Source organism: Paramisgurnus dabryanus, chromosome 4, assembly GCF_030506205.2.
Source record: "Paramisgurnus dabryanus chromosome 4, PD_genome_1.1, whole genome shotgun sequence".
NCBI lineage: Eukaryota > Metazoa > Chordata > Actinopteri > Cypriniformes > Cobitidae > Paramisgurnus > Paramisgurnus dabryanus.
In genome coordinates, this window is record NC_133340.1 from 1,941,980 (window position 1) to 1,954,671 (window position 12,692).

The 12,692-nt window shown below is 35.5% G+C and overlaps 1 protein-coding gene across 1 annotated transcript in view; it reads right to left on the reverse strand.

The window, feature by feature from the left end:
- Positions 1 to 12,692, reverse strand: part of LOC135786148 (cilia- and flagella-associated protein 58) — a 138,309-nt gene that overhangs the window by 65,339 nt on the left and 60,278 nt on the right. The window contains exons 14-15 of the mRNA XM_065295840.2: positions 7,509 to 7,649; positions 5,320 to 5,543 (exon numbers count right to left, since the gene is read on the reverse strand). Of these exons, the coding sequence (XP_065151912.2) occupies positions 5,320 to 5,543; positions 7,509 to 7,649 (365 nt within the window). The remainder of the gene's footprint in view (positions 1 to 5,319; positions 5,544 to 7,508; positions 7,650 to 12,692) is intronic.

The window sequence follows — 12,692 nt, forward strand, 5'->3', positions numbered from 1 at the left end:
ATAAAAACACACACATTCATGTATGTTTTTAAGAAACATTTACATGTGTATATATTTATTAGTGCTGGGCAAAGATTAATCACGATTAATCACATACAAAATAAAAGTTATTTGTAACAAAATATACAAGTGTGTTCTGTGTGTAATTATTATGTATATAAAATACACACACATTCATGTATGTATTTAAGAAACATTTACATATGTATGTATTTATTTATATTTTTAAATATTTTATAAAATATATACTTATTCATTTTTTACTTATTCATTTAGCTGACGCTTTTATCCAAAGCAACTTACAATTGCTATATATGTCAGAGGTCGCACACCTCTAGAGCAACTAGGGGTTAAGTGTCTTGCTCAAGGACACAATGGTGTATCACAGTGGATTCGAACCCGAGTCTCTCACACCAAAGACGTGTGTCGTATCCACTGGGCCATTACCACCCCATATATATATATATATATATATAGTCATAGTTAAAACATAAACTAATGTTAACTAATGAACATTATTGTAAATTGTTACCATATATATACACATGTATGTGTGTGTGTTTAAATATACATAATAATTACACACAACACTCACACACACACATATATTATGCAAAAATCAACCTTTATTTTGTATGCAATTAATCGTGATTAATCTTTGCCCATCACTTATTATATTTTTATATATTATATATAAATAAAAAATATAAATACAACTATTCTTAAATATAAATGTATGTGTGTGTGTTTAAATATACATAATAATTACACACAGCACACACATATACTGTATTATGCAAAAATCAACTTTTATTTTGTATGCAATTAATCGCGATTAATCTTTACCATGCACTAATATTTTTTTATATTAAAAATATATAAATAAATAAATAAGTATATATATATATATATATATATATATATATATATATATATATATATATATATATATATATATATATATATATATATATATATATATATATATATAATTATAACATTTTAGACTTGTAGGTGTGAGCAAAAATGTGCCGTTTTGGGTGTATCCTTTTAAAGGCAAATTAGCTGATCTCTGCACTAAATGGCAGTGCTATGGTTGAATAGTGCAGAATAAGGGGCGGTATTGTCACCTTTTGACATCACAAGGGGAGCCAAATTTTAAATGACCTAATTTTCACATGCTTGCAGAGAATGGTTTACCAAGACTAAGTTACTGGGTTGATCTTTTTCACATTTTTTTTGTTGACCGAATTATAGCACTAAAACATGGAAAAAGTCAGATTTTCATGATATGTGTCCCCTTTAACAGAAAGGACAAAGCTGCGGTTACTTAGTGCATTTTGCACCTCTCATTCCTAGAAGTTGTAGTCAGCTGCAAAATGAACTAAACATTTTGCTATAGCTTGTCTTAGCAAGATGAAGTCAACTGTACTTTTAATACTTTTTGCACTTTAAATCTTTTTGGATGTTTAGGAGAGTCTGAACAGGCCTACAATTTGATGCACTGATGCAAGTGCTCTACTTTTCTGAACATCACAGCTGGAATAAGATCTAATACAGACAGCCAGTGAATGGAAGAGCATTTACTGTACTACTGTATCTGATGCAAAGGCTTCTTCTGCCAAAGTAGATTGGGGGAAGAAGTGATGCAATGGCATGGTAGAGAGAACTGCGTTATAATCATGGAGGGAGGAATATATAAGACATATCTGAAAGTTTAAGTGCAAGCTTTAGTGTCTTTCTGCTGTTGGTAAATTTCCAACAGGATGAAGGTACAGTATTGTTCAGTAAATTCATCTTATGGTGTCACAAGATGGCAATTCCTAAATCTTTCAACAGATTCAAGTCTCCGTAGAATAAGGAAATCATCTACAGGCAAAACTACTTTTAATGTTAAAAAAGTCATTGTCTCACAACCAGCCACTGAAATTCAAAAGTCACCTTTATGGGAATTGCATTGCACTGATGACAGTAATAATGACTCAAATTTGCCACCTGTTTACCACGGAGGCTTGGAGAGATTTGGCACCGGAGCTCGGCACAAAGTCAACCCATCTGGTACAGAGGCGGCCGACTAGTCTCTCGGAAACCCTACTACTGGCTTATTGATTCTCACATATGTTTCAAAGCATACAAGGACAATAAAAATGGGACATTCCAGGAAATGTATGGATGCTTGATTACCCCCAGAACACAATGGTTGAAAACATTTTTACAATACACCGCCCTCTGTGCCCAATTGTGCGTGGTACACATGAGCTACAGACAGGTGTAAAGTGCACCTGGAAATACTGTAGGCGAGGGGTGTCCGCTAAACTGTGTTTTATTTATTTTTAAACCATGAGAGAGTGGTAACATTGTTCCGAGAAATAAAGATGGGATGGAAGTGCTAGTTTGTGTGACAAATGATATGTTATAAATCTAATCAGCTTGGCTCATGAATAAGAAATAGATTATGTAATGTTTGCCTAGTACTCCTCGCTGACAGGCAGGAAAATGTGCGTAACCATAGTAGATTACTGCATTACTTCAGTTAACCATTGTGGCTGGCTGGTAGAGACCTCTGCATGGTCTTAAAACTGTAGTTTACACATAAAGCTTCTGTATAGTTCAGTGTTAGAGCATTGCGTTAGCAACGATTATTTTCATAATCGATTAATCAGGTGATTATTTTTTCGATTTATCAACTAATTGGATAAAATATAAATATTTACTTAATTAGATGTTTTCACATATTATAGCTAAATAAGCACTAAATTAGGGTATTCAGGTGTAGAAGTGCAAAAGCCACACATTACTACAGAGTTTTAGTTATATACAATTTTTGAGTTAGATACTTTAAGCTTTAAATAAAAAAGTTTGTGCAGCTTTTAAATAGTAAAACTTCTTTAAATGACAAAATATCAATTAACAAAATGACTTGAGTCTTCAGGGATGTGTTGAGAATTTTGCCACAGATTAATAAACTAATTTTAATCTTCAGCTTTATACCTTGATGAATATTAAGATTATTTGTTATTAACAAAATAAATAAGACATTATAATATGAAAGCGGTGATATACATGCTGTGCTACAGTAATAACAACCTGTATTTCTCCATTACTTTAAAACAGATGCTCGTGGTTCATTACTATTTTTATGAAAACCCAACAACAATTAAACAAATACAAAGTCACTTATATTAAAGGAAATTAAACCTTTATTAACCCGCATTCATTTGCGTTTTTGCTTCTGTGCTTTTAACCAACCTGGTCAGAAGATCGCAATGTATGAAGTAAAAGTGAGCTTGCGCTGTATTAGAAAACAGCACCTGACTTTGAGTAAACAACTTGAATTGTATGAATAAAACGTGACTGACTTTGAGCAGGAAAGTTCGCGCTGTATGAAGAAACAACACCTGACAGATTGGCCGATTGGTGGTGCAAGAGCATGTGACGTCACTGACCAACTAATCGAAAACGAAATTCGTTGACAATTAATGTCATACATTTTTATAGATTTTATCGATTAGTTGATGCAGCTCTAGTTAGCAGCATAAAAGGCCACCAGTTCAAACCCAAGGAACTTACATGCAAAACGTATGCCTTGTAATGCACTCTAAGCAGCTTTGGATAAAAGGGTCTCCATTAAGGATAAATGTAAAGCACAAATGTGGAAGGTGAATTTATACATTTCTAAAAATGTATGGAATGTATGGAATGTTATGCTTGAATGTTAGGAATGTTATCCCTGACCCATGTTATAGTTTCGAGATCTATTTAAAGTGACTGTTAAGAAAATAGTTCAGGGGTGCGTTTCCCAAAAGCATCGTTAGCCAACTACTGTCGTAAGTTTTGTCGTTACTGACAAAGTCCAACGATTTGGTGTTTCAAGAAACCATAGTTCAAACGAACATTCGCAAGTTGCATCGCAAACTTGTGTGGTTTGAACGACAGCTCTTCACCTGTCATTAGAAGCATCGTTCCTTGTTATTATAAAATGTAGACTTACGTTGATCATGCTTTTGAACAAAATAAGCAAAAAACATGAAGTACAGTCTATAACCATCATTCTAAATATATAAAAATGTTATTTTACGTCTTTTAAGTTGTAAACAGAATCAAATCGCTGCATTTGAAAACTGCGCATGTGCACAGTCATACGAGCTTTAAGACCCTGGGGAATCCCTGGGAGGAGTGATGTAAGAGGGAACTTGCGCATGAATTGAATATCTTGAAAATAAACAACGATAACTAAATCACGATAACAAAATCAGTCTTCCGATGCAATATATGTTATTTACAACAATAATCTGCCATTAAATTGATTTGCTCAGATTAATTAGTACATCATCTCGTTCAAGCCAACATCGTTCAAACGACGAATGTGCGACAAAGTTACTATGCTTTCGGGAAACAGTCGTGACAAGATAGTTCGTTTCTCCAACTATGCATCGTACTATGTTGGTTCAGCAGCGAGTTACGTCGTTGTTCAGGAAACGCACCCCAGTACTTGAGATGCACCGATATATCGCCAATATTTGGTATTCGATAATAAAAGCAATCTTTCAGTCATGGGCGATATATCCTGTCAATCAAAGAGAACAGAAAAATGCAATGAATTTGAGCAGTTTAATGTTCAATATTAATGGTAATTATTTGAATGAAAAACATTCAGAAAATGTAACCTTTATTTAGAATTGAGTTAATGCAAGTTATTATAACCACCAAATAATCTGCAGATATCAGTCGGAATAATTGGTAAATGAAATGAAAAAAAAGGTTTCTTGTTTCCAAATGTTTTAGTGTTTAAAAGTGAAAAAAGAACTACTAATGTTTTAACATTTGGCCCAAATCTGAGTCTATCTGATTTCCCTGTAAGCCTTTCTGGTTCTGCACTGAAATAGTGCAGGTGCCAAGTTTATTTTTCGCCTCATAAAGCTTTTTGGTTTTACTGCCAATCCTATTCATACATACAAACAGAGGCACTTGAGTCTGCCTGCCACCTATACACTGCAGAAAACCCAAAAACGGTGTAAAAAAACACAAATTCAAATCCATCCATCTGTATTTTAAATCAAAGCATTAAGCTTTGTAAGTAACAGTGTAACTAAATGGGTTACTCCCATCCTTCACTGTACAGTCCTTAGTGTAGTGGGTCAGGACCCCAAATTGATGTCATGAACAATTGGATCACCCTGAGCAAATGAGTCTGCCCCCTGGACTTGGGAGTAATTCATCCAATCTCAGAAACAGCTTTCACACCAACCAGATAAATAGATGTCCAAATGACTGGAGACCACAACAACCACAATCTAGAAACTTCACCCAGTGTTTTACCTGAGCTCATCAACGTTAGAGACGGTCTTGGTGAGCATGTTTCTTTCACGTCTTTGCCTCTTGATCTCCAGCTTCAAGAGTCTAATGTCCTCCACTCTTTCCTTGTACTGCTTCTCACCCATGCTCAGGATCGAATCTTGGATTTTGATCTTCTCATATAATAGCTCCAGAGCTTTGTTCCTCCCCACCAGCTGCTTCCCCAGAAGGTCCCGCTCACTTATCACCTTGACAAGAACACGTGCAAAGAGTAAATACGTGGAGATCGCATGCTTGCAAAAATAAACGTGTACGGTGTTTTCACCTCTATAGTGAGGTTAGACGATATATTATGGAAACCAGCATGCGGGTGTTTGTGTGTTCTGATGACTCAGCACCAGTGTGCCAGTTCATAATAAGAACTAAAAACCTCATTTTACCCAACCAATACATTACAATGGCCTTTATGTATAGAGTTGTGCTACTTTAGCAGATTTTAATAGAACCGAAAAGAAACAAAATCACGTTTACAATAATGTACGGATGATGGAAGGCTAATGGTCAAGGCATGCTAGAGTCAAAAAGCGAAAATGTAAAGCTTGTATTGTGTTTTTTTTTTTGCTTCAGCATTTATATTAATTGTTCCTGTAGCTCAACTGGTAAAGTGAGTATTGTGCCAAAGGTTTTGGGTTTGATTTGAATGCAATGTAAGTCTGTCAGTCAAATGCATAAACGTAAAAGTGATTGTTTCATTAAAGTGATACTCCACTTTTTTTGAAAATATGCTCATTTTCCAGCTCTCCTAGAGTTAAACATTTGATTCTTATCGTTTTGGAATCCATTCAGCTGATCTCCGGGTCTGGCGGTACCACTTTTAGCATAGCTTAGCATAATCCATTGAATCTGATTAGACCATTAGCATCGCGCAAAAAATAACCGAAGAGTTTTGATATTTTTTCCTATTTAAAATTTGACTCTTCTGTAGTCACACTGTGTACTAAGACCGACGGAAAATTAAAAGATTTTCTAGGCAGATATGACTAGGAACTATATTCTCATTCTAGCGTAATAGTCAATAACTTTGCTAGCGAATAATATTACGCAGCAGCTGAAAATTTTATTTTTTTCCATTTTTTTCTTAGTACACGATGTAACTATAGAAGGATCAAGTTTTTTGTAATAGGAAAAATATTGAAACTCTTTGGCTAGTGTCTAGGCGTGATGCTAATGGTCTAATCAGATTCAATGGATTATGCTAAGCTATGCTAAAAGTGCTAGCGCCAGACCCGGAGATCAGCTGAATGGATTCCAAATGGTAAAAATCAAATGTTTAACTCTAGGGGAGCTGGAAAATGAGCATATTTTCAAAAAAAGTGGAGTGTCCGTTTAAAAAGTATAATGTAGTTTCTGTGGATTGTTCCATGTATCCTTTTGTATCATGTGAACGTTTAAATAAGACGATAACTTGAGACAGACAAGTAAATATTAGTAAGCAATTTCATTAAGTCTTAAGTTAACACACATTATCATTGTGTAAAAATATCAAGTTTTGCATATACGTTAAACATTTTTCACACAATGCTTGCTCCACAAACTTCCATTGTAATCTTCATACTATAAATATAATTTCTGTTCATATTACAGAAAAATGAAGGCAAATGGAAAATATGTAAAACCCAGCCAGCAGACAACTCCGGGCCGGATTCCCACCGGACTCAACACGTAAAATATATTTACTCTCCTATCCTGACTTCTGCAGTATTTGTACGCCCCTCTGAGCTGCTTTCAAAGTCAATAGCTTATTTGTTGCATTACAGAATGGTGATTTTCCTTTGTAGTTAGTAGATCTATCAAAGCAATTTGCTAAGTTTCAAAACAGCGCATTGTCTGTGTAAATGACACAGTGTCTACTATGTGCATTAGTGGTCAGCTGAGTAAATTTCTTATTCTCCTTCCAGACTGACATCAGAAGCTCTAAATTCTTCAAAATGCCAATACCTATTCTGGCCTCACCAGTGGTCCCCCCCTTCATTTCCTCTGGGTGCTTTTAAAGATAGGTTGACCCCGGGTCCCTTCGGCCCTCTCAGAAGTAAGACTTCAGGCCTAATGACTTTTGAGTGAACTGAAATTACACTCTTTAATCCCTAGAGTAAAACGCTGTCGAACAAGTGACCAATGATGCAATAGGAACCTTTCACCCGCGTGTATTGTACCTGATCAAGCTCTTTCTTCTGATGGAGCTTCTCAGCATCAGCGTCCGCTATGATCTTCAGCAGCTTGTGTTCCTCTGCCTCCTGTTTCTCAATGAACTGTTTTGTCTCCTGTGCCTGTTGCCTCATCTTCTGTAGCTCAGCCTATGGTAAAAGATTGATCCATTTAGAAATAAGGAAAAAGTTGAAACTGTAAAATCATCTCTGTGTTGAAATGAAAAATGATTTAATCATCCTCGTGTCGTTCAAGTAAACAACCACTTTGGCTTTTAAAATTCTAGATGTGTGCATGGTCTAGGTGCAAACTTCAGCAAAGGGATATTGTAAAAGAAAAATGGCTTAAATCGTGGGCTGTTCTGACAGAAATCTATCATAAGGTTGCAGAAGACCGGAAAATTTTTCAAAAAAACAAAAACAAAAGGTTTACAGGGATGAGGGCTAGTAAAAAATGATGGAATGTTTTTGGTAAACTATTCCTTTAACATTCCCCTCACTCCATCTCTTCGTTGGCACGATAAATAGGGGTTTACATTGAGAACACATTAGTAAACATTACACACACACACGCACAATAAATGCTCTCAATGCACGTGCACTAAGGATGCAAGGTTCAAAAGTGCATCTCAGTTTGTGGGCAAAAGCACAACATGTCCTCCTTTCAGACCAAGAACCGGCTTTGTCCGGCTTTTTTATGTCTAGACTGCATATTCAGGAGTTGTTTGAGCTCTGCGTAGGTTGCACCAGCCAGGTGTTTTGGTTATTGTGTTTTAAGACAGACGTGTTATAAGACAGACAGCATCACATCCCTACTTTTGCAAACCTTTGTATTATCATGTGTAATTTGTCGGGCCTTTGATGGTCTTTTCACGTACAATCTGTGAAGTGTTTTTCTGTCTGCTCAAGTAACCAAGATTTCTAAGCCAGGAAAAAGCATTACCAGAAGAGCTAAACTAAAAAAAAACAATAATAATAACATTAGTCATTATTCAGGCCTAATTGTTTACATTTTATTTACCCTTACATTTTACAAAACCTGTATGCTGTTAAAGGGATAGTTCGCCCGAAAATGTCCATCATTTTTCAGACAAACACATTTTTCGTAATTTTAGAGTTATGTTCTAGCTCTTCCAAGCTTTATAATTGACCTATCGCTAAGCTCCACCCCTTAAACGCAGATGACCCAGTGGCAGTTGAGTAGGAACAATGGGTCTCATTCACTAAGCATGCATACGCACAAATTTGTTTGTGAAATGTGCGTTTGGATGTTTTAACTATCAAATCATGAATCAACAAAAACGTTCATACTAAAATTTATTCTAAATGTTTGCAAAAACGTAAGAACGACTTAGACGCACGTACTGTATGCAATAATCATGAACAAAGAAAAAGAACCCTATAATATTATATATCGGTGTTATATATTTATCTTGTTCATGATTATTGCGTACATGTGGAAGTTGTTCCTACGTTTTTGCATACATTTAAAAAAAAATTTAGTATGAAAGTTTTTGTTGATTCGTGATTTGTTGGTTAAACGTACATTTTACGAACAAAATTGTGTGTACGCATGCTTAGTGAATGAGACCCATTGCTTTTATCTGTGCCAACATCATCCCAACTTATTTAATCACATTCATTTTGTACCAAACCAGGCTTAGATAGCTTGTCCTAACGTTAGCTAAAGTTCAATGCCTCTCCATATTAAACTGTTTAACTCTTTCGCCGCCATTGACGAGATATCTAGTCAATTAAGAGAAAACGCTTCCCCGCCAATGACGAGATTTTCCGTCTTTCTGCAATACCGCTATTATCACTATTAGCACTTCCGCAACTTATACAACCCGAAAGTAGCGCCTCACGTGAAAGAGAAAGAACTCCGTGTTTATTTTAAAGATCTCTCTGCATCTGATCTCTATCAAAAGTCCTTCGCAAAAATGGAATAATCTCAGCTTTTTGCTCAAAATTGGGTGTTTTTAAAGAAACCTACCCATGTTTGAGAGGTGATTACAAGAGAACTAATGAAGGTAGGATAAAACTTTTTTTTTTTTTTTTTTTGAAAGCAGAGGGTCTGTTCTTTCATCTGATATATTGTTTGTTTATATATTTAAAGAAGAACATTTTCTGGAAGGCATTAAACTTTTGTGAAAATCATGAAAAACGCTGGCGCTAGCTGGCAACTTTTTTTAAAAACGCTGGCAGGGAAAGAGTTAAATGTAAACGGGGGGGGCTTATCAATAGGTCAATTGTTATAAATGGGGTCCACTTCCTTCAAGCCCAAAGAATGTGCATCCATCTTTCACAAAAGAAATTCAAATGGCTCCAGGATATAAATACAGGCCTTTTCAGGGTAATCAAAGCAATTTTGTAAGATAATTTTCCGTATTTAAAACTTTACAAACGAAAATAACTAGCTTCCCATAACAACGCCACCTTAGACTCCTTTGCATTCACTAAAGAGTTTTAGCCTAGTGAGCACATGTTGTCCCAAATACAATGCGTAGTGTTACAGTAGCCATGTTTCCATCACCATTGTTTATGGAAATTTTAAAATATCACATCAAAAACGAGTGGTGGAAACAAATCACTTGATTCGGATTAGCACAAGCTATGTTTTTATACTCGCTTGAGGTGGTTTTTGATTTATGCGGAAAAAAAATAAATGCGAAAAATGGGAGATGGAAACAGATTTGCCGAATTAATTCTGACGTAGCGAACATTAAACCCATGGGACTGACCATCTGTTTCCGCTGGAGTTATCTTTATCATATATGGGGCTCGACTTCGTCGCACTGTCCTTACTGCTAGTGCCTTCATAAAAAGTCTGCATTCCTTCTTCTATGCACAGCATTTAATTTGGCAATTACAGGCTGAAGCATGGCAAATACATTCCCACGCGTACATTTTTTTGTTTACTGTTGGTTACTAGGTTACCCAATACCACCTTCATTCGCTCAAACATCTTGATGGAAATGCCCCTAATTCACATTTCTTTGTTTTTCTTTTTTTGCGAATTTTGAAAAGATTTGCATCACATTTGGATGGAAACCCAGCTATTGGCGTAGTGACGAATGCGGGGGGCAGAGCCACAGAGCAGAGAGCAAAACATCAACGCCAGTCACAAGTTTAAACAAGAATTTTAAAGAAAATGGCAAAGGATTTCGATATAAGACAAGAAGATATTGAGTAATCCTTCTCTGTAAAACAACTCACAACGCACGGTTCTCACGAGAGTCTTTTCTCACCGGATCATGAGCTTCGTACACTACGTTACTGTTTGGTCAATGAGTGTTGGATTTTACCGGAGGCTAGTTTGTAACGTTTCAAATAGACCTTTATCTTACAAAATCACACAGATTAACCTCATAAGACCTTTATTTTTCCCCCGGATCCATGTGGATTACTTTTGTGAAGAATGGATGCACATTCTCTGGGCTTATAGGAAGTAGACCCAGTTTTAAGAATTATAAAGCTACATGACAGTGGGTAAATAATAGGGAAAATGTTATGTTTATGCATTTTGCAGACACTTTAATTTAAACCAACTTGTAGTACATTCAAGTATACATTTTTACCACTTTGTGTGCTGCCTAGTAAATCAAACCCATGACCTGGTGTTGCTGATTGCTCTGCCAGTTAAATTATCCTTTATAGGTAGCAGGCTATATTTTTCTTTGAGCAATATTTTTTTATAACATGTTTCACTTTTTAACAACCCACTGTAATCCTGTTAAGATTCATTATTTCCCATTAAACATGCTGTCTTGTCTTGTGTCAGCTGAATGTAGTTCATTCAGACAATGCTGTCTGATGTTATTTCAAGAGGTTTTCTATTTGTATGTTAATACCATCATTTCTTCTGATTGAGATTTTGTCCTGAGGTCTTGCTAAACATGGGTTTTGCCACCTCTATCACCTCCTGGTAAATTTGAGTTTTGTTGCATTTTCTTTGTCCATTTAATGTCCATTTTATGGGTCATAGCTCTAATTTTAAAATCCATTCTTTCATAACTCTGCCTATACTTCTACATAGGGCGTTTATCCTAATAAACTATTTTTGTGTGTGGACCGCATAATATTATGAATGGTACAAATGAAATAGAGTGCAAAGGGCTATATTATGGATTTAATTTATTTTTAGTCAGATTCTGATAAGGATTTTGGTATGCATGCCCTTTGGTGGCCTGTCTCTTACAAAATTCGCTGTCTCATTACTGTTCCCCATAATACCAATAAGTGACGATACGGTTTACATAGGCTCATAGAAATTATGTACCTCATAATTTATGTACCTACATTCAGCATAACATCAAATATATTTCTCCTGGTACATATCACTGCAAATTTTGGTCCAAGTGTCCACTAGAGGCTAGGGGTGTCCTCGACTAAGGATTTACATATTCGAATCAGAATTTTCGAATCTTTCCATAGTCGACCAATAGTCGAATCATCTATGTTTGTGTGCATGGGTTGGGAGGGGGCCAGACCAGGTACAAATTGGTAACTTTTATTTTCTTTCACAAGCAGCACTCATAAACAACTGTCTGATAAAGTGACCAAAACTGTCTTTCAAGTAATAAACGAAGACAAAACTGACGATGCGTTTATATATATTTTTTTAAGGTAAAATGTAAGGCAACATTTGTTTAATTATTCCTCATAACATTTTAAAGCCACGATCTACAGAACATCACACAAAAATACATTTTGATAACTAAACCTAAAAAAATAACAAAGGTGATCCTGCCTTGGAAACTCCGGCTACAATTAAGTGTTTTTATTTAATTTGGAGATAGCGCGTCAAAGCAGTCATGACCAAAAAAATCCGACAAATGAGAAATGACAAATAATTTGTGATTGTGACTGTAAATGATAAAAACTAATCTTTATATACAATTCATTAAACTTTAATTTATAACAAGAAAAACACTGAAATTAATGATTTTATAGACACTACGCGTTATTATTTAGCACAGAAATACCTGCTTGCTTGCTTTGACTTTGATCATCTCTGTATTCACTTTAGATACAGAAAGACCGGATGATATTATTTATTTCAGGAATCTCTTTGCTATCATTTGAAAGTGAACACCGACCATAATATTAAATCACAAGAAAGACATTCGTGTCAGGCAGAAATAGGTTCGGTCACGGTGCAGATACTAGTTTCCGTTTCATCACCGAAATAAA